The 23,250-nt window shown below is 42.2% G+C and overlaps 1 protein-coding gene across 4 annotated transcripts in view; it reads left to right on the top strand.

The window, feature by feature from the left end:
* Positions 1–23,250, top strand: part of GABRP (gamma-aminobutyric acid type A receptor subunit pi) — a 59,291-nt gene that overhangs the window by 28,560 nt on the left and 7,481 nt on the right. For all 4 annotated transcript variants that reach the window (XM_073002935.2, XM_020793671.3, XM_073002922.2 and 1 more), the window contains exons 2-8: positions 1,344–1,447; positions 8,663–8,778; positions 10,109–10,176; positions 13,339–13,556; positions 14,628–14,710; positions 21,133–21,270; positions 22,915–23,067. In XM_073002935.2, coding sequence (XP_072859036.2) covers positions 1,392–1,447; positions 8,663–8,778; positions 10,109–10,176; positions 13,339–13,556; positions 14,628–14,710; positions 21,133–21,270; positions 22,915–23,067 — 832 coding nt within the window. In that variant the 5' untranslated portion in view covers positions 1,344–1,391. The remainder of the gene's footprint in view (positions 1–1,343; positions 1,448–8,662; positions 8,779–10,108; positions 10,177–13,338; positions 13,557–14,627; positions 14,711–21,132; positions 21,271–22,914; positions 23,068–23,250) is intronic.

Genomic DNA, 23,250 nt, shown 5'->3' with positions numbered 1-23,250 from the left:
AATGTGATTTTGTCCTTGGCCTCAGGTAGCAAAAGATTTTAGGCCAGGGACGATGGAATAAACTGTTAGGTGAAAATTCTGCTGCACAGTCTGTCCGAGAAAAGAAAATAGCTTTTCCACCCATTTCCCCCTTCAACCAAAGCAATACTGACCATCTATGAGAGGGAAAGCACTGAGTTCAGGAAGGCATGGAGCTGGAAAGGGAACAAGTGAGCACACCCAGCCCAGGGCTTTGTTATGAAGTGACGAGTGGTGTCCTCTATACTCCGGTGACTGTGCATGGCAAGAGAAAACTGGGAACGGCAGCAAAATCCTTTCCAGAAAGGTTGTCTACCAATGGTAATCCTTTTCTGGAGGAAGTTTTAATGTGCTTCTGAGGAACTTCTGGGCTCCCCAGGAGCTCATCATTTGGAAACTAGTGTTAGGAAACATGATTTCACCTAAGCAAATGCAATTCCACCATTCAGTCTTGAAAAACAACCACGCAGTGGCAGCACAAAACAGAGACTTAAAGGGTCACATTGTTTAAGCTCTTAGGTAACATCTAGGCCTGGAGCCAAGGGAATCACGTCTACTCCCAGCAATGTCAACGAAACCACTTTTAAATAGAGCATTTTCATACTTTTGTTGCAGAGAACAATACTCAGTTGTGCTGGTGGTTTAGAAAAGTGGGAATTGTTACCCAGAAATATTGAGAGTACAACATGTTTAGGAAGCTGAGGGTAGGGTTTTATGGCTTTAATGAAACTAGTGTTGTTGTTGCTGGTGATGTTTTACAAGTGGCATTTTAGTTTAGCTCTGTTTTATGAGTGGAACCTGGATATTTGATGATACAAGAGTTTGTATGCGTGTACTGATTTTTTAAAATGCACACCATCTCATCTTGGATATGGTGCTGTGGTAAATTTTGACGTGTGTGGAGCTATGGGAGCTGGAATCCTATACAATCCAAAGGACTAGAAGTGACTTATTATCCGTACTAAAAACCTTAGGATGCATCTAATCAAAGATTAGGATTTGGGTTATGGATTACAAGCGAGGTTGTTTTCAACATTCTCCCAGCATTTTGTCTCCAGGTTTTTGCTTTCATAGTGTCTTGAGTTGGACACTTAAACTTGGCAATACTTCAGGGAGCGGAGGAAGCTATGTTAATCAGCAGCAACAACAAAGAATCTGGATGCATCTTAAGGAGTTTTATTTGGCATACATTTCCACAGACTGTAGCCCGGTTTTTCAGAGGTATCCTTTTGTTGTTTTCTTCTATGTGGTGACACAGAGCTGAAACAGAGTGACCTATGTATCCTGCTTACCTAAATGAAGTATTTATATGCTTTACTCCACAGAACATCAAGAACTGAACCATCAGAGACAGCACTGAATAATCTTCACAAATGTGCTACAGCTGTTATTTCTCCACCCATGTGTGGCTTTTCCTTCTGTGTCAAGGGTATGTTGAAATGTAACAGGACATATAGTATATAGTAGTGAACAGAGCTTGAATATATAAATGAATGGATACACTAGGACAAATTACATCCAAAATACGTTTGTTTTACTGAAATACCAAAGATAGGTCTGCTCTCGACGGATGGCCACAAGTGGTCCAAACCTACCAAGGCTCAAGTGGAGGTCCTTTGGTGACTTGTATGGGAGCATGTTATATATGAGAAATGTTTCAATGGGTGGATTCCCAGCCCTTGAACAAGGGTAGGAATCCACCCTTTAAATCAGGGGTGTCCAACATTTCACCTTCCCTGGGCCACATTAGAAGATGAAAATTTGGTTTGGGCCACACATACATTTGGTTTGGGCCACATGGGGGGCAGCCCTAGCCGTCCTCCGCAGCCCCGCTCCAAGCACGCTTACCGGCAGCTGTGTGCTGCTGCCGGTATGGGGCCCGGAGGGGGTCCACCTATTGACAGGGACAGCGCAATGCACTCACGCAGCCCCCCTATCCCCTCCCCTCCCACTACTTTCTTCCTTCCCTCTCTCCCCCTCTACTCTTGTGACATGCCCCGGCCACATTCTGGCCACAAGCGCCGGCAGTGTAACTTGAAACTTTGGAATTTCTTTAAAAATAAAAAATTGCACTGGGCCGCATTACGAGCTGACCTGGGCCGCATGCGGCCCTTGGGCCGCAGGTTGGACAAGCCTGCTTTAAATGTTTTTTAAAAATTATCAGATATCATAAATATCGAATATCAGAAGCGGGATGTTTTTCCAATGAAACATTTTAGAGGGCGATCAGATGAAAATATAGCTCACTATTTGGTTCATTTTTGGTATGGTTTGGTTCACCCTATTTTCCAGTGACCATATGTGTTTTAAATCAAACGTGATCCATCCCACCTCTTTTGCCAGCTGTTCTGCTTCTTTCTTGCACATTGTTAGGGCTACAGTTTATTTGGTGTGATTGAGAGCGTTCCTGATGATCCATCCCACAGTCTGTGTGGTTGCTTAATTTGTTCCCAATTAGAGCTGTGGGTGACACTCTCTTCAGTGACACCCCTGTGATGCATGCAGTGGGATGTCACAATAGAAAGGATGGTGGAGAAATCATCTCCTCTATTTTCCTTTTCTCACTATTTTTAAAATATTCTCCTAAGTGACTCAGTTCTATTTCAGATATAAGGGAATAACTATGTATTGCTGTAGTGCTATGCCACTTACTATATTCAGTTTTTAAATGGGTGAAGCCCACAGAATAACACCCATGACAAAATGCAAGGAAAAGGGTGGGGGCATCAGTAACTGAAAGGGGGAGAAATGGGAGCAATCTGAAGTGATGTCTGGATCCTTCTCACAGGAGAAGAAATGTCTCCAACGTAAATAGAAGGATCACTCAGTATGAGATAAAAGATACTAACCTTTTAAACATGACCCAGATCACTTCAAATTCCTCCCTCTAGTCACATCCTTAGTTTGCTTACTGAGGGAACACCTTGTGCTTGGTTAAAGGCACATATTAGGAAAGTTATTGTTCTGGACTATAAGTGCCAGACACTTTTTGCCAGGTTGTGAGTTCTGGCAGTTGTAATAAGTAAGTAAGTAAGTAAGTAAGTAAGTAAGTAAGTAAGTAAGTAAGTAAGGAAGGAAGGAAGGAAGGAAGGAAGGAAGGAAGGAAGGAAGGAAGGAAGGAAGGAAGGAAGGAAGGAAGGAAAAACACTTTCCCAAGTTCTGACAAGTGGAAACATTCATATTCACCCCAGCCCACATTCACAATAGATTTAACTTTAGGCTATTATATTCTAGAAAAAATTCATACCTATGCTCACATCCACAGTACATCATCCTGGAAAACAGGTTCTTGATTGCCTGGAGATCTACATTTAGGAATGAACAGCTTTTTCAGATACACTTCTTTCCATGTGGAAAAAGTAGCAATGAAGAAGGGAAGGGTGCTGCCTTCTAAGCAGTGGTTCTGTCTGTGTGAGTTAGGATGTAAACAGGGCTTTCTCTCTCCATGAAAAAACAGCTGAAATGTGAGAGCTGCCCTCTTTCACTGAGTAGCAAATTTCTGCATACCTTAAGCACTAGATTAAATGCCCAGTTTGGTATTAGTGGTAGCAACCACTCATCCTCTTTAAAGGATGAACTACTAGATGATAGAAACAATCAGAAAAAGAAGCCAAGACCCCTTAAGAGGAAATGGCAGCCTGTTGATTCGAACATGAGCTTGTCTCAATCTGCATTTGACCAATTAACCTGGTTTTGTCTTTGTAAGCAGTCACTGGGAGATACACTCATGTGCTGGATGAAGAAAGAGCATTGGCCTTAATGTGTGAGCGAAGGCTCTTCTCTTCTTACATGTTTCCAAGAAAATAGACTGAGGTTGCAATCCAGTATGCAATTTACCTGGAAGTAAGCCTGATGGAATTCATTGGGATCTACCCCTGAGTAGGAGATGGAAAAGAAATGTTTCTGGTTCACGTTTCCACATGAAAATACTGATTTTGCATCTACTGAGAGTCACAATAGATAGAATGAAATATGTTTTCCTTTGGAAATCACACACTTCCAAGAAAGCTACACATTTCTTTGCAAGGCATTTCAATAAAGAATGCTATGCATACTTTTGAAAAATGCTCATAACTGAAAATGAGTGTAGACACAGTCTAATCAAAGAGAGAAATATGTTTAAAATGTATACATTACAAGGAATATGCATCCAAAAATGAGTTATATGGAAAAAAACCACTACAAATTGGCATGAACTGAAAAACTGGTGATTCGTGATGGTTTGTGGCTAACCACAAACCCCCACAAAAATGAACTGGTTCAAAATTCCTTTTTCCAGTTTGTGCCTGGGGAGGGACTGACCTCTTTCTGCTGCCTCTGTCTCGATTGTGGATGCATGCCCAGAGGCAGTGACAGGCTCCTGGCTTCTTCTGAGAATGCACCCACCTATCAGCTGGGCGGTGGGCACATGCTGAGAAGCAGTGGCCTAGCTTCCCAGAGCCTTCCACCGCATCTGAGGATGGACTCATCGCCTGGCTGAGAGGCAGGTACATCCCTAGAGGCTATGGGCTGGGCTTCCCTGTCAGGAGCCTTCTGCTGTGTCTGAGCATGCACCCACTACCTAGCTGATAGGCAGACATATCCTCAGAGGCAGCAACTGGCTCCTGACAGGGAAGCCGGGCCCAGTGCTGCTTAGGGTGGTACTCATGGCAGAGGCAGCAGAGGTGGCAGGAGCAAGTAGCCAGAAGCGATGGGGACCATGGGAAGGGAAGGCACCCCCTTGTGCAAAAGCAAACAAAACACCAAATGGGAAAAAGTTAGGTGTTTCCTGAACTGGGTCATGAAAGGAACCACGAACCAGCCCAGTTCACTGGGTTTTGGTTCATGGTTCTTTTTGTGCCCATCTCTAATACATACCAAAAACATGTACTAATGTGCAGAGAAAGGAAAACAGAAAAGGCATCACAAGCTGGTACAAAATGCCAGTGGAATTCTGGCAGATGCAATGAAAGCAAATCCAGTTTTCGCATTCTTACTTCTGAGCAGAGAGTCATGGGATTGCACTACAAGAAGCACCACATAACTATAGCAGTCTGAAAACCGGCTTCACTGTTCTTGCTCCATCCAACTGAATCCCGCCATTTGTAATTTGTCAAGTTACTTATTGGCCTGCTACTAAGCCAGAAAAGGTACACCATAGCTTTTTCACAGAGAACTTTTAAGTACCTCCCCAAACTAGAAATCTCAGGATTCTGTAGAATCAAGGGACGACTGCTGTAATAGTATCAAATGTGTAGTGTAGAATATACTGTGTAAGCTGTAAACGTATAGAGTTATATCTAGAAGTACATGCCAGTGATGGTGTAGGGGGGAAGAGTCCAACATCTGAGCAAATGTATATAGATTTAAAAAATTAACCTACCATGTCTTAAAATACTGTCTCTGTGACTGCAGGTGGGGATGAAGAAAGTTGTTAATTTCCAGCAGCAGGCTGACTTTAAACTGGCCATAACCTGAATTTGCAAAAGACTCAGGCAGACCTGAATGTCCTATATGATTTCTTCAAATCCAAGGCACAAGTTCAAAATAAACGAGCAGAGACTTGCTGTCTTCCAAATGCCCCATGGCTAGTGAGGAAGCTGCTGTTGTGGAATGCAAATAGATCATTACGTCACTTCTGCGGGTTTGCTGTCTAGCCAGTATCTCACTGCCCTGACCAGAGTTTCACCTCCTCTTTCCACTCTTTCCAACTACTGGAGACAAAAGTAAAGCTAGCGGGAGAAGGCTTCATGTCCATGCTGTTATTATTTCCCTACTTTCAGTAAAATGTATTATTTTACTCTCTCTCTCTCTCTCTCTCTCTCTCTCTCTCTCAACGTTCCCTTCCGAAGGGCGAAAGGACATGCATTTATTCCAGAGCTTTTTGCCCTAATGCTGGCATCTTGAAATTGTTTGTTCTGATACCAGGAAAGAACATTCTCCCCCTTTGCCAAAGCACTACAGCCCATGGGTGGCAGCAGCTGCCCTGCCTTCCCATCAAGAGATAAGAAACGTTCCCCGAGCAGGCTTTTTCTGGTGGCAGGTGATGGAGAGGGAAGGTGGTGACTGAATTCCGGCCTGATATAAACCATTGACATATTTTGGTAATTTTGTAATTTATGGGCTGAGCCCATGTGGTACAGTGGATAGAGTGCCCTAGCCTGACACTCAGAAGATGTGGATTCAAATCCCTGCACAAAATGAGGAAACACACTGCAGAATGGCAGTGAGCATCTTCATTCCTTGCCTGGAAAGCTCTGTCAGAGTTGCCATAAGTTGGAAGTGACTTGCAAGCGTCTAGCAGGAGGTCACATTGGAGAGCCAATGGTGACGGTCTCTGGGGGAAAAATAAATATGGCCAGTCCCTATAATCATAGATGGTGAATACACTGCAATTATAGTACATTTTGTCCCCCTGTTGTGATGGTCTATTTTGACGTAATTGCCAGCAACCACATGATGCACACATTATAACAAACCAACCTGATCCTTTTCTATGCCCATATGTATCTTTTTGGCTCATTGGCAGGGCCCACTTTTCTTTTTTTCTTTTTAGCACAGTTAGGACCACTCCTGCTAGTTTGGTTTCTGAAATGTAGGATTGCTCTGTTTATTGTAGAGGCAGCCTCCCTCTTTCTGGTGAGAGGAATGGGCTAAATGGAGTTCATCTGAGAAATGCGAATCCAAGGATTGCTCTCAATGGCATATTGCACTTCAAAGCAACCCTATTTTAGCCTAACCCAGTCGAGGACGCCTCAGCAGTCTAGCTGCACATCGTATGGAAACTAGGCGGCGACCAGGCAAAAGCATAATTCAAATTCCATGTAAAAAGGCCTCATCTGAGTTGTCCGGAGGATGACACTTACCGATGTGTGAAGTGACAACTCCTCTCGTTCTCATTCAATACTGGCCAGGGTGCAGCCAGGCACAGGTGCAGCCCAGCATAGGTGGAAAGCACCTGGTTGAGAAAGGCTAGCTTGCATCAATCAGGTTTAGGGGTGGGCAAGAAAAGGTATGCTCTCTTTTGTTCAAGAATCCCCAGAAAATTTCTCCTTCCCATCTGTTTGTTAGCTAACCATGATCTGAAACAGCAACAGAAACAGATTTAACATTATGTGTTATGTTTTTAATAGGCTAATGAGAATCATCTCACCATAAGGGCCTTCTGCCCACAGGCCTAGAAATACAGACACGGGGCAAAAAGGGGCCAATGACTTATAACAGCGAGAGGCTATAATTTTTTTTATACTTAACAACCAAATGATTTAATACTTGCTGTTGAAAATGCCTAAACAGTTAGAGTTATTCTGGTGCATTGTTTTTGTACCGCATGCTATAAAATTGTCCTTGGCTAATATTTATACCTCGACAAATGGGACCCAGTGAAAAGGCATTTGTGGGGGGAGGGAGTCCATTTTGCCTTCTCTCACTAGGGTTCCCTTAGCCCTGAAAATGAGTCCCGGTGCCTAACATGCTACTTTTTGCTGCGCAGAACAATTTCTTGCAGCATGAAAGAAGGAAGTCGGGAAGCGGGAGTGTGATTCGAGAAAAGTAAAGAGACATTCCCATGCATAGAGACAGTCTCCCACATTGTGCATTCACCCATGTTTTCCACTGGTGGGAGTTCGTGTTTCATGAAAGAGGCAGGAATTGCTTTTTGTCTGTTTTCTTTTTCTTTTTCTTTTCTTTTCTTTTCTTTTCTTTTCTTTTCTTTTCTTTTCTTTCTTTCTTTCTTTCTTTCTTTCTTTCTCTCTCTCTCTCTCTCTCTCTCTCTCTCTCTCTCTCTCTCTCTCTCTCTCTCTCTCTCTCTCTCTCTTTGGTCTGAGAGAGCCAGAACTGCTGAGCCAACATGGAAATTCTCAGAGCTTTCAAACTCTTTCTCTATTCTTGTGGAGATAACTCTCTTTAATGCTGCAGAGGTTTTAGTTCCTCCACCTGTGGTAGTGATTTGTCAGGGGCTTCCAAACTGTGTTCCCACATGGGATAGTTCCCCTTACTGCTGTCAGGTCACGGAAATGCTGGGAAATAAACCTCTGAATTCCAGTCCAGGGTGTGTTTGTTGCTGAGGACTATCAGAGCAAACCAAGGCATGCGACGGAGGCCAGACTCACTCGGTGACACATGAGCATTATCTGGCAACTAGAGTTCACTCAGGGGAATAACTGGGACCTCCGCTAAGGGACTTGGGTGTATGCACACATGCGTGTGTGCAAAGAACAGTGTGTTCAGCTCTTGATACTACAGTGGACTAGGAAAAATAGTACCACAACTTTGCATGAGGTCTACGATTGTCAGGTTTTGGGTCTCTACTAATAATATCTGTTTTCTCTATACCTTCCTTAATCAGTTCCGTAGTATATTTGGTTCTATAATCTTCACAAATTTGAGCTCTTGTTTTTAAAGCTTCTAGTCCCTTATATATATAACTTTGTGGAATGCGTGACGGTATAGTTTTATGTAGCAATGATCCATAGGATGCCTTCCAGCTCTGCAGTTCTGAGACCATCATCATTATCATCTTAAGGCTTTGGGGCCAAATGGCCCTGCTTGCCCGAACCCTTCCACCGTAGGGCCTGTGGTCTTAGATTAAAGAGGACTTGTGGGGCAAAGCAGGGGGGCCAAGAATCCACTGCTACATTTGACTGTTCTTGTTTTTCATTTTCAGGAAGTTTATTTTGGGCCACAGAGTTGATCCCACAGACTATCGGGTCACACCATCCCTTCCTGGATTTGGGAACCTCACCCAAGGATACAACAGATACCTCAGGCCATATTTTGGTGGTATGTCATTGTTGGAAGATTCTAGAAGCATATAATCAGGAGGAAAAATTTGTCTTCATAGCTTTCTATCTAGGTTCTGCCCGTTTAATTACACCCTATTTAATTAGTCCATTGGATACCCAGTGTAGTGTGGTGGATACAGTGACAGACTAGGACTCAGGAGGCCTGGGTTCAAATCCCCGCTCAGCCATGGAAACTCAGAGGATGTGGCACTGGTAAAACCACCTCTTAAATATCACACTTAGTTTCCAAGCCCTATTGAGTCAGTTCTGACTTGATGGCACATAACAACAACAACTAGTCTGTTATAAGACACTTAAATCTTTCCTGTTCTCATTGCATTAATTTATTCTCATTGAACTTTTCAAGAAGAATGTGGGACAATCTATTTTGCACATTGGAACCAAAACAAAAAGGAAAGGAAAGGAAAGTCTAGCTTCAGATGCCCACCAGTGGAATCTGAGTTAGCTGTGACCAACTAAGGAAGGGAACTTTGGGGGGAAACATGAACCCAGCAGGCTGCTGCTTAGAATATTGTATACAGTTCTGGTCCCTGTGCCTCTGAAATGCTGTTGCCGACTATATTCTAGAATGCATTGGAGAATTTGCAGAAAACCGGGCAACCAAAAAGAAGAATAAGTTGGAAGAACCCCCTCCTTAAGGAAAAGTTGTTAGAATGTATATAGAGTCTTTTAGTTTAGAAAAGGTAAGTAAGGGAGGCAGGAGGTATACGATCATGCGTGGTGTAAAGGAGGAGGATAGGGAAGAGTTTTTTTTCCTTTTACCTTAATGTTAAAACATGGGGTCATCTAATGAAATTGAATGTGTCTGCTTATTTATTGATTCTTACTTGGTTTTTCCTTGTTCCCGTCTGTTGAGCCAGTTTAGGCATACAGGCTGTAATCTTGTTCAGTCATGGCAAAGCTGCTCCACTGCTATACTTCACTTCCAGCTTGTGAAAGCTTTGCTCATGGAAATCCCTGTTGCAAATACCTAACTTAATGCTTGCAAAAGAAAGCCCAGGATGCCTCCTTGCACAACAACCCTCTTGCACAACAACCCTCCTGTGCTATGGTTGTTGCGTGAGCTGTCTGACTGACCAGAATGTTGATTGTTCACCTAGGGTTGCCCTGAATATTTGTATTGGCCATCAAGTTCAAGATAAGGCTATGTGTGATTGGTTTAACTTTCATCCTATTGGCTTATTTCCAAATGTTCCTGGTAAAAGACCAAGAGTATGTCCCCCTGGTTCTCCCTAGATGTACCCGCCTGACTTTTTCCAATCCAGTTGCCTTCTTTTCGTGAAAGAATATTCTTTTCCTTTTTGTAGGAGAACCTGTGACGATAGCCATGAGCCTTGATGTGGCCAGTATTTCTAGTATTTCTGAGAGTGATATGGTAAGCAAATCAACATCCTTGCTGTTCATGTTGAAGAAGAAGAAGAAGAAGAAAAGATAGTAAAGTGTTGCAGATTCCAAAGTAGAATTCCTGGGCTTGTTAATTGAGCCTATTCACCCAGAGTTAAGAGTTCATGAGAGAGACATGACCTCTTTTGTCTGTTCCCAGAGCATTTTCCAAAATGTTGCCTGCAACAATACATGTACGCACAATCTAAAAATAGGGGTTTATTTTAGAACCATTGTTTATTCTATGCAAAGCTATGCAGATATAAATTAATTCACCAGCAGGTCACATGAATTGATTTAAGTGAGGTGAGACTGAGATTCCTAGATGCAGTGGCAGCCATATGTTTGAATACAATGTTTGGCCTCTGTAAGGAACTTCTCGACAGATCAGTCTGGCTTCCAGTTGAGTTTTCTCTTGGCTTCTCCACCAGGCAGGCTGGCTCATTTGCAGGGGTCACACTGCAGCTTCTCCATTCCCTACTTCCAGCATTCTTTGCTGGAGGCCCCATTTGAAGAACGGCAGAAATTACAGTCGGCTGAGGATGCTGCTGACAGACTGTTGATCAGGGACCCCTACTTGGTCTCCGAAACTCTGTTCCTCAGTTAACGTTGCTTCCTACTCATTTCATGTCACTGATTATAATATTTAAAGTCCTAAACCAGGGATGGTGGGCCTTCCTTTCAGAAATTGTTGAATTCCAACTCCCATAGTCCTCCATCATGTCCATTCTGGGCCACTGGAGTTGATAGGAGTCAGAATCCAACATCTGAGGGGTCACTAGTTTGTCACCTTTACCACAAACATTTTGACACTATAAGGGTAATTGATCCTGCACCATGTCGCCTACCTAGTCACATCTACCCTTTGTGCCCCAGCAGTATCAGATGCGCTCTTGGTCAGTACCTGGGGCAGAGACTTCTGAATGGCAGCACCTCCTAGCAGATTTAGAACTCAGGATAATCATTTAGGGCAGGAATGAGCAACATGTGGCTCCAGAGGTCCCGGTGTTTCTTCCAGCCCACCCCACGACCCAGTGAATTATTTTGGGGAAAAAAATGCTATGCCAAGAAGCCCCTTGTGCCATCTAGGGAGCAATTCCGTCATATTTTGAGGACACCCAGAATCCTGGTCCTTGCATCCCACACAGTCTTTTAATTTTTAAAAGAAATCTGTCTGTTGGCAAGTAATTTTCTGTAAGAATTTTTTTGGTAAGAAAAAAAAAAGTAAGAAAAAGAATTAGAGGGTGGGAATTGCAACAGGAAGTGCAGCCCCGAAGGTGGCCCACCCCAGATTTAGTGTCTTGCTAAATGTTATAGCAAATCCGCATCTACCAGTGCTCCCTCAAGTGGTGAAATACATTGTAATTCTGGAAAAATATTGAAAGAAGAATCTTAGAACTGCAGAGTTGAAAGGGATCCTATGGAAAATTGAGCCCAGGCCCTGTCAAGGAGGCATGGTGGGGAATTGAACTCCCTGCAGCCGGAGACCTAAACCACTATGAAGTATGTATAATATTGGGATTACCTGTGGAACTGAAACAGTGGCTTCCTTTGCCTGAGTCTGGTGTCATGTATAACAAAAGAGGCCCTTACACATTTATCTGAACATGTTCTGGCCCTCAGATTCTTCTTTGAAAAGGTCTTTGATGCTATATGATTCCCTCTTGTTCACAATGATGCCATTAGTAAGTTAGCTTTTCGGCTGTACACTTTTTACTGTCATTATATCCTTATGCTTATGAGCTGATTTGGAAGCTTCATGTGGGATATGAAAATAGTGAAAAATGTTTACATATAAGCAAACAAACAGTCAGGGTTGAGTCCTCCCACGTGTCTTCTGAAAATAAAGCCTGTCTGAGATGAGAATTTCATTTGGATTGGAAATGTCCAAAGTTGCTGTTCCGTATCTGCAGAACAAGGAACAAGGGCGGTTTTGGGATTAGAAATCACAAACATACTCAGGGGCAGAATCCTATCCCATGATTTTGCTTTCACAAAAGTCCATTTTGCAAGTGTTTCATCTGTTGAGGAAGTTGCACGTGTAGGAATCTTTGTGGAAGCAGCCATCCTGTTGAATTAAATGGCCGTTCTTGGCAATCTCCACTTGTGCAATGGAGATCAAGCCCAAATCTGTTGATGGAGCATTACACTTGCCTGGCATGCAATAGGATTCTGCCACCAAAAGTAAAATGTCTAAGATCTGGTCTGTTTACATAAAATGTCATATCTTTAAGAATCAGTTTAAATGCAGAGTCCTCCAGGAAGCTGGAGTCTTATGCATTTGGAAGCTATAGGAAGTCCTTGATAGCTTCACACAATCTTTCATGAAGCTGACTTTCTGTGTATTCCAAACCTATTAATCAACAAATAATCTCTTTCTACAGAAGTATTCTCATCACGATACCACTTAACATTTTCCAGCCCCATGAAGAATATTATAGAGCTGTACTCTCTGGTCAGATAAATAATTGAACTACAAATGACCCAGAGGTTTTCACCTTCATTGCTGGGATTAATAATTCACTGCTTTGAAATATGTAATGGTGCATCATCTCAATCATTTAGGGAAAAGAGTTCTCTCCTGAACAGCATGAGAATAAAATCTGAAAGATAGCAACAAGATTTATGAAGTTGCTCAGCATGATGTTTTGGCAGGAGCTTTCATTCCAAAGTCTGTTGCAGTCTATATCCTTTCACCTGGTATCACAAGTGGTGTGGAATACACTGTGCAGGTATTCCATCTTTCCCATCTTAAAGGATTTTCTGTGATAAGGTGGGAAGCAACAGAATCTAATCTCCACCAATCTTAGAACTGCAGAGCTAGGAGGGACTCGATGGATCACCATGTCCAGCCCCATCAAAGAGGCAGAGTGGGGAATCAAACTCCCAAACACCTAAACCACAGCAGTTGTCAGAAACAGGGGGGGAAACATACATGGATTACAAATGGAATATGGTAACATCTGGATTCCACATAAAATCCCATCCATAAGCAGGGCAATTATATGGTGACAGCTTTGCCTGGAAGCACCTTTGGGTTATTATAGAAAGATTTTTCTTTTTGCAAATGAGTGAATGAAAGAATGAACAAGTAAATGCCTAAATAAAATTACAGGTTCCTGTATATATCGCTATGGTTCTCTGTCTTTCCCAGGACTACACTGCCACTATATATCTGCGGCAACGCTGGACAGACCCCCGGTTAGTTTTCCAGGGGAACAAAAGTTTTACTCTGGATGCTCGACTGGTGAAATACCTATGGGTGCCTGACACATACATTGTGGAGTCGAAAAAGTCTTTCTTACATGAAGTCACAGTAGAAAATCGGCTTATACGTTTGTTTTCCAATGGCACTGTCTTATATGCTTTGCGGTAAGTCTACAAGGAAGCCCCACATCTGTGGGAAAGGGAAAAGGTTTTGCCACAACTGGTCTTAAGTTTGCTTCTTAGAAGTCAGTTCTGTTGGATCTTGAGGTCTTGCAGGAGTCAAAAGGGAAGAAATACTGGATCTGCTAACAGGAAAACTAGATGTTGTAGAATTATTCCACAGCTAGGGGTGCACTAAGCTGTGTCCATGAAGTCCAATATTACAGAACAAGAGGATGTTGCAGTATGGATTGTTTTAACTGAAGCATCATTATTTATTTGGGAAATGATGGGTGTATCTCTAATCAAACACAAATTTACGAAAAGCCAATACAGCGTATACTGTATGTCCTTGTGTCCACATTGTTGTTTGCACTGTTATTTGCATGTATTTTGCTTTATATTTGAATTTTACTGAGCAACCTGTTTATCTATGATTTGTTTAACTCATTTCTTAGTTGTCTGTCAAGGAGGAAAGTCACATCATTGACTGACAATTAGCTATTCTCAATCTCATTCTTTTCCTGGCCATAAACACAACGTGGAAGAAAACAGTCTGAAACAGGATTTTATGAGTTGCATAATGAACTTTATGAAGTGTGTGTGTAGAAAGTCTGTGGCCCCCTTCAAATGTGCCAGGACTCTCCCAAGGGGTCATAGGGCTCCTCTGTAGACAATGGCTGATTTACATCATCTACTGCTACGTTCCCATAAGCTGAATTGTCCCAGTGGCAGAACATGGGTCAGAATCCTGTTTCTCCACTTCACCCTTTGTTGCAGAAGCCATCCTGCTTTTTTTGAGGAGCGGTACCTCCTTGCAGAACAGCAAACCCCATTTATTTCAGTGTGAAGATCTCCCAGCTTGTGCCAGGGCAAACTGGAGAGGGCAGAATGTTGCAGGTGGACTCTTCTGCTCCCCTCACACTGCAGAAAAATTCTGGCCTGTAAACTGGAGTGCTGGTCGTTTTGACAGGTGTTTATCCTCCAAAGCAACAAAACTGTTGTCTCCAGACTGTAGTGAAAAGCATAGATGCTTTGTAATAAATGCCTTCAAACCTTGCTTTCTCTCAACTGCAGAATCACAACCACAGTTGCCTGTAACATGGATCTGTCAAAATATCCTCTGGATACCCAGACGTGTAAATTGCAAATGGAAAGCTGTAAGTATCACATTCTACAGGAAGGTGAAAATATTATTTCACAGTGGCTTCTCTTCAGCATGTTTGTTCATATCAAGATGACCAGTTCAAACATCGCATGTCTGTCTTTGACATCTTAACCTGACTTTTAAAATCCAGAACCGTTTTCAAAGAGCTGGACTTAAATTTTCCAGGATATATGGCCACCTCAGAAGAGATTTACTGTTCTAGTTTTTCTTTAATCGGTTACATTTATATCCCATTTTCTCCAATGAAATCCAGGTGGTATGTGTGGATCTCCTCCCATTCTTGAAGGAACTTTATGAGGAAGATCAGCTTGAGGGAGAAAGAGAGGCCCAAGGTTACCCCATGACTTTCAGCTGGACCACTTGAGTCTGGATAGCCCAGCTGTCATCCCAACACTCAAAACACACCACCCTGCTGGTTTTCTAGACTGACCAACATAATGGCTGTGAGAAACACAGAAACAGCCCATGTGTGCAATGGCACCTTCTCACTCATATACCTCAGCAATTGGCATTCAGAGGCAGAGTGCCTCCTAAACTGACACACCAGTCACACTATTTCATTGTAGGTTTCAGATCAGCATACAGGGACATCTTTGTTACCAGTGATGTACATACATTGAGTTTTTAAAAAAAAAATTAAGCAAATATAGCCTATATTACTCACAGTAGGCAACTAGAGGTGGCTTTGGCAAAAACCTGGCTACTGCTCCATCTAGACCAGCACTTATTGGGGTTGGCACTGACCATCCAAGGCTGCTAGCCAAAGCATTCCTCACTGCTGGTATCTCGGATGTTTTTACTGAATTGGTTGGAGATGAAGGGCCTGAACAGAGATGTGAGATGTCTGGAGCTTTTCATATCCCTATATTTTTGCATGCCTGTTTGCTTTATTTTGTGATTGGCCATTGTGAGGTAATTTTTGTTCCCAAGCATGATTTGCTGACACATAGACATTTACCAGGGTAACATTCCTAGAGCACAGGCATGATTTAAGCATCTACTGACATGCTGCCTGTAATTTCTAGTTTGACCCCATAAGATTGGGACCTCCTTTGGTCCAGCAATGCCTGGTCTGCCTTAGAAAGCTATGGCCATTCCCTGTGGTTGCTGACTGTGCTGGCCGAGAAAACCAAATATGTTTCTTTTCTTAGCCTTTCCTAAGCCTACTTTGAGTTCCTTCTGGCCTCTGGAAAGAAAGGTAGAACTTAATGTTGAAGTTTGCTGGGCTTGGACATAGTGGAGGACAATACCATCCAATGACTAATGTTGAAGTGAGATTTCACTGCCGGTCAGTTTCTGCATGTTAAATGCAGGTGGCCATTTTGTCTCTTGTCCCAGCAAGCAAACTGTCTTGGGCCAACTTGGATGCAGAGCATAGGCTCTGCCACTGAGTGGTGGCCCTTCTCTTTTAAAAGTGTGGTTGTATGACTCCGAAACCTTCCATGGACGACTGCCTCGGACAGTTCTGTGAACGTACATGGAAGACTGGAGGAGAGATCTCTCTTCTTTTCCCTTGTCTGCAACTGGATTCTGTGGAAGTCACGAGTCTGTCACGCTGCCTGGGAACCCAACAATGCAAATTTGTCTCTAATTGTTTGAACTTGCCTTTTCCCTTTCTTCTGTTACTCATTAACAAACCAAGCCCAGGGAAGGGGATTATTTTAATCTGTTTGCCAGCCAGAAGAGCATCCCCTCTTCCATTTCCAGCTGTTTTAATCAATACCAACTGTATCATTCATTTACATCCTCCAAATATATGGGCACCAAATACATTCAGAGTGTGAGCTTGCATGCATGTTTCTTTTCTGTAACCCAGAAAATTGCCATTTTGCATAAACTTTGGATCTATGTTTATGGAGACTGAAATCTTTTTGCATATCTAGGTTCGGGTAGACCCCCATGAAACACTGTGGGATTTGTTCACCACCCATATATCAATGGCCCCACTCAAGGCATAGGTTGGAGTCCACAATGCAGCCCTTTTTATATCAGCCTGACTGTTTCACTTTCATGGGTTGCCTGTTGATTTAATCAGAATTGTCTATCAAGATAAGACCGACTTTGTTGTTTTTCTGAATCAAGATTGTATGAAATTGCTGCCAGTAAAGATGGTCAGTGGTAGTTATTCAATACAGAATGAAGGCCAAAAACAAAATGAAACAAAATGAAAAAAATAAAAGGAGTCCGACTGATTCAACAGACAGCCAAAGTGTTTGGATGAAAGGTCAAAGAATCACTGTAAGATCAACAAGGGCTTCACATGCCCAACTTGGCTTTCAGAAGGACCTTGTCTGACCCCTCTGATTTCCCTAAACATTCTGACTTTCAGCTGACTAACTTTTTCATTGCATATGTCAGCAGAGGAAAAAGGAATTCTTCATCTCATTTTTTAAATTGAGGGATCAGTTTCTCAAATGTGTGGGGATTCAGAAGGCATCATGTCATTTACAGATGTAACAGTAACCAAGGATTTTAACTTTATAGAACTGGGTTGTCTAATTCATTCACTGTGAATGCTTATAAGTCATGGGGCAAACTATGTACAGTATTAGAGATAAGCCATCATTAGAAGAAGGACTCTCTTAAGTGCTGAGAATATTGGATTGTCACTGCAGGAGCTTTTCACACCTCCAACAGTTTGTGTGTTGGGTGGTTTTGTTTTTGTGATTAGTCACTGGGAAGTAAGCAAAGGCTGTATATTTAAATATGATTGCTCAGACATCGAGGTCTGCCTGTATTACATCTTTGGAACATGAATGGATTTCAACTTCTAATGATGGGTTGTCTGTAATGTACAAATTGGCACACAGGCTGCTGCAAATACTTAGTCCTAAGTAAAAATGAGAGACAAATTCATTTTTATCCCTTGCTGATAGTTGGTTTTTAGAATGTGCAAGAACTACTGTGGGAAACATCCACTAGGTACCTGTATGAGTTACTGTTTGGGGTAAGGACAGAGTTGGATAAATAGAATGACTTCTAGTTGCTATCATTCTGTTTTTTATCCATTATCTTGTTCAACATTAATCCACATTTTAAAAAATAATAATTCAGAGTCTATATTCAGTATGCGTTTAAACTCATCATTTTCTCTCAAAACAAGCACACTGAAATACATTGTCTGATACATTGAAATTGCATCATAATGCCATTAGAAATGCAAAAATTTTGTAGACAGTGATTTCTAGTCCATGATGTTTTGCATAGAAATTCTGAAAGGATGTATTCTCTAAGCATCCTTAATGAAAAATGCTTAACTCTGTCGCATTTTTGCATTACAAGTGACTGGAGTGGAACTGTAGGTTTACAGATGCATCATCATTAAATTCGGGAATTCCTTAATCTTAGAAAGTGTGTCACTGTGAGAGCAGATGCTTCACTTGTCTCTTTACCTTGCAGATTACCTTAACATGTCTTGGGTGTGAACTTTGGAGCCAAGCCTAAATTTGGGTGCAGTCAGAAAGGCATTTGTCCTCTGATTTGGTCTAGTTTGTGGATGGACTGATTCACTCCTATCCCCAGTGACCCTATGATGTATTGGCCATCCTGATCCAGCCCCTCCCTTACACCCATGCCCACTTGTACCATTTTTGTCCCTTTCAGGGACTCCTCTCTCTTTTGTGCAGCTAGGATCACTCTGTTTTGGTTTGGCTTGGGCATGTGTGATTGCTGGTATCAAACCAAAATGGATGGTTTAAGCTGTTACTTTGCTTAAGCCACTTGATGTTGGAAAATCGAAAGCTTTCTCCTATTCTCCCATGGACACGGAAAGAAAAGAAGCAATTAAAAAAAGCCCTTGTAAGTCAGCACTAACGTGGTGTGCCATTTAGGATTATTTTTAATCGAAAGCTTCCTCCCATTCCCCTGCAGCGGAGGAGACGGGAGTGGACAAGGAGAGGGATATTTTATTGTTGTTTTTCTTCCTTTCCCTTTTAAAGGGAGGAAGGGTGAAAAGATCACTCTGAGGTTCAGTGTGCTTTCCTCCCCCAGAACCACCCTGATCCTTGCATGTGGATGCAAGGATTGTCCCAAATGGCATACCGCGTCTCAAAGAGACCCCATTTCTTTTGATCTAGCCTACTCCAGGGCAGGATAATTGGATTGACTGCTTGCACCTTTTGGTTCTAGGTCTGGTTTTTTGAGATAGAAAAATGTGACATGTGATTTCATCTCTGATAACATGTTATCTGTATTTTTTTAGAGGAAGCAAGCTTTGATTATTTGACCAATTAGCAATTTTTCCTTAAGGAATCCAATCACACCCAAACAAATGATACAGCAACATTGCTTCTTGGAAGGATGTAAAGCAATGGTCTGGGATCATACAGAGAAAGCATGGGCAGCTGTCCATTTGCACAGGTGTTTGGGGCAGAAGATCATGGAATGGCCAGTTTTCTTGTGGCATGTGAACTGTTCTGTTGTGGTATGCTTGTTTGCCCTCTAGTTGGGGAATGAAGAAGATGTTGAGAACATAAAGAACCACTTGGGCATGTGAGGAGACTGAATATCTTCAGGGTTTGTCTCGCTGTTACCAATTCAAGCAATGTCTAAAAACTCATTATTTTAAGACCAGACTTTACTTGCCAGCAACCAGAATGGGGAGACAATGGAAGTGCCTATTATTTTCACATTAAAATCATATTAGTTACCATGATTAACTTTATTACAATATGCAGAAACTGAAATAATAATGATTAGCCTCTTGTTTTATAATATAGCAGGATTTAGCCTTTTTAAAAAAGAGAATGACACAGAGAGAATAATTGGGCCCTATGTCAAGTTCCTGTGCCATATTATTCTTATGAAATTATATGCACATTGCCAACTAGAGATGCCATTAGGATAAATGCCTGGAATTAATGCTGTTTAAATATATGCTAGTTGAATTCACAACCATCAGTCATTTATTATAAAGTTTCCCTAAGTAACTGCAGTTGTTATTATTATGAACTGGGCAGAAACTTTTAAGAAGTCATATCTGGATGATTTGTACCTGGGGGTTGGTGGAGGGAGAGAATCAGTACTTCCTATATTATCAGATGCAAGAATTCAGTCATTTGTGTCTAGAAGAGATTACAATTTCTGTCTTTACTGGGGCGGGGTCATGAAGAGAGACTCATGTATATCAGTTTCCATATTTACTGAATGGGAGATCTTTAATTCATTAGCTGGGCAATCTCAGATCAATCTGATTTTTTGAGAGCTATATAACTTTTTGTGTATTTTGGAATAGCTTCTGTTTACATGGGTAGGTGGGTGGGACAGCTTATTATTTCTAAATCCACTGGACATTTGGATTGTCACCCTGTACTCCTATGCCTGTTGAAACAGCACTTGCTACTTATGAGAGATCTCATCCAATCCTTTTTCATTTACAGCAGAGCAAAGACAACAATGAAAATTGCAGCTCAGGGCCAGCTCATGCTTTGAGCAGGGAGAGGAGACTCATCCCAAAATGTCAAAATAAAGTGCCCTTCCTGACTGGACTATGGGCTGCTATGAATGGTTCAAATTAACCACTTTCTTAATACTGACTTGGTGACTTTCTGGTGTATTGCACTATAGTTACCACAATTCCCAGCCACTAGTAATGGTGGCTGGAGATGATAGGTGCTGTGTTTTGGTCGATCTGGTGGATGCTAGATTGCAGAAGATTAACTTTTTTTAAAAGAGTAGCATAGAAGACCATTAAGAGGTTCAGCTGTCCAACAAAATGAGTTATATGTTTATTTGTTTGTTTGTTTATATTTTTATCCCACCCAACTCTGGGTAGCAGAGCCTCAAAAAACTGGTTATTGATAGGTAAGCTACAGCCCATCACAGTCTAAGAGTTTGGGCTCCAGAAATGGATGGGAAGAATTAGGCAAGTTCTAGGCAGAGCTTGGGCAATTTACTTTTTTGGACTACAACTCCTAGAATCCCCTAGACAGCATGGCGACTTCCAAAGAAGTAATGTTTCCAGGTTCAGAAAGTGGGGGTAGAAGTTATTATGACTGGCAGGGCTAGGCCTGTGTGATTCTTGCCTTGCCTTCCCATAGGGTGTCTTAGTTTCCCCCCTCATTATCTCAGATAGCCCTGGAAGCCATGTCCTAAAACAGAAAGCAAATTAGAACTGGAATCTATTTTGGTAGGTAAAACAAAATAATAATAGTAAGAGTGGTAATGGTGGTGGGAGTGCCAAAAGCTACTCCCCTCATTTATTTATTTTTTTAAGGACAAGAAACGACTGGTTTGGAGATGATAATCCATAGAAGTGGAACATGGTCAGCATCTCCACTAGACATGCACTTAACCCTGCCCGGTTATGGTGGATCTGCAAGTGGAAGTCCTACAGTCCAGTGGAAGGGACGAGAGAACAAAAATTTTCACCTAATTGCTCATTTACCTCCTACTGTTTCTGTATATTATCTACAGGGGGATATGATGAAAATGATGTACGGTTCAAATGGCTGAGGGGAAATGATTCTGTCCGTGGCCTGGAAAAGTTGAGACTTTCTCAGTACACACTGGAACATTATAACATGCTTTCAACAATGACACATCAAGAAACAGGTAACAAACTTCAAGAACAACAAGATCAAGCAAATAGCATCAGAAGGGCATGTACTGTATCTGGTGAGTCTAGTGGTTCTGAGTGGTTCGGATCTAACCGTGAAGATTTCTCTGATTTTGAGAGCTTCGCTGCTGAAGTTTTTCTCTGAGGCATTTGTTAACTTAAATGGCCTAAGGGCTAGGTTGGTTGAGGGAGAACCAGGAAAAAATGATCAAACAAAGAAAGCTGGGACTGGTGATTGGTTGATACCACCCCATTGTCACATCACATGATGTCACATTTCTGTTCACCACACAATTGCCCTGGCCTCACCCCATAATCTTCTGGGCACAACGTGGAGAATTAAAGTTCATCTACCTTACTGTCTGGAACACACCCAGTCTCATCTGGTATTGGAAGCTAAGCGGGGTTGGGCCTGGTTAGTGGATGGAATGGAGACCATCAAGAAATACGAAGGATCTTTAGGTCTGGCTAGGACTGAATCCTGTCTGAAATTCTGGAGAGCCATTGTTACCAGTCAGTTGACAACACCGGGCTAGATGAATGAAGGGTCTGACTCAAGGCATACACGCAGGTTCAAAAATGAGATGGGCATGTAGTATACTTAGAGCAATGGCCTCCAGTACACTTTGGGGGGGGGGATGCCTGGTGACAGCCACTGGAGAGAAGGTGAACTTCTTCACTTTCCTTTTGCCCATCGTCTGAAAGAAGGAGGTTGCTGCTGGCAGAACAAAGGCCTATGAGATAGCCTTGCTTGGTTTCCTTTCTTATTGCCATATACTTCTCCATCTGCACTATGGAAGATCACCAATGATGCCCTTACACAATCAGTCAATCTGGTGTGGTCATCTGGTGGTTGAGTGGGAAGCAGCATTCTGTACTCTGCTTTGGCACTCATAAGAAGCCCTGCTCTCATACACAGCATCCTCCTTGCATAGTAACATCTTGGGCCCATCCTCTTAGGGTGTGTGTTTTTTTTTTTTAAAAAAAAAACAGCATGCCGATGAACAGAAAATGTGCAGCATGGGGGGGGGGCTACGCAGTTGAAGAAATAGAGAGGAAAATGAGACAGGTTATGCTTTTCTATGTAATAGGAACTTAAGTAGCAGGCAGGATCATGGGACACAATTTATAGAAGGCTGAGACAATGCTTGGTTGCCATTCTTAAATCAAACTGGTGAAACCCTATGAAAACAGCCTTTGCTTTTGGACCACTGCTTCCTCGCCTTCATCAGTAATGAGGTTCCTCAGGCCCTTTTGATGACAGAGTAGCAGACCCTAAAGAAAACATAGAATGTGTGTGTTTGGCTTTTCAGGAACAGGGAATTCTGACCAGGCCTTCGTGTTCCTTATATTTATCAGATAAATATATTGCTCACTTTTTCTTGTATCTCTGAGGAGCAATAGGTTCCCTGACCAGTTTGTGGGCCCCAGCAGGTGCCCAGTCACGCATTACTGCTTGACTGATTATAAGTTAATGAATCTCCCTGGCTCAGAAATTTGACATTTTTATTATTTATTTAAAATATTTTTATCCTACCTTTCTCCTTAAAAAGAACCCAAGGTGACCTTCAGTTGAAGCTACCCTTTGATTCAGGACAAGCCTTGTTTTCATGCCTGTTTTTAATTCCCTCTTGACTTAGGCAATTACCCAAGACTGATCCTACAGTTTGAGCTCAAGAGAAATATCTTGTATTTTATTTTGGAGACTTATGTGCCATCCACACTGCTCGTCATTCTGTCTTGGGTTTCTTTCTGGATCACCCTGGATTCAGTTCCTGCAAGAACATGTATTGGTGAGCTGTTTCCTGATGTGGGGCATTTAAATATTATAACCATGCTGTGAGGAAAGGGTGAGGTGGGATTTGAAAAGGATGAGCCACTAGTTGTTGCTTAGGCTGAGGTGCCGACTGGTCCAAATCCTGCCAGCATTTCTAGAGCTAAAATGCATCACCACAAATATTTCATATGGAAGTGGC

Source organism: Pogona vitticeps, chromosome 1 (genome assembly GCF_051106095.1).
Source record: "Pogona vitticeps strain Pit_001003342236 chromosome 1, PviZW2.1, whole genome shotgun sequence".
NCBI lineage: Eukaryota > Metazoa > Chordata > Lepidosauria > Squamata > Agamidae > Pogona > Pogona vitticeps.
The sequence above is the reverse complement of the archived record's forward strand: the minus strand, read 5'-3'. Positions and strand labels throughout refer to the sequence as shown.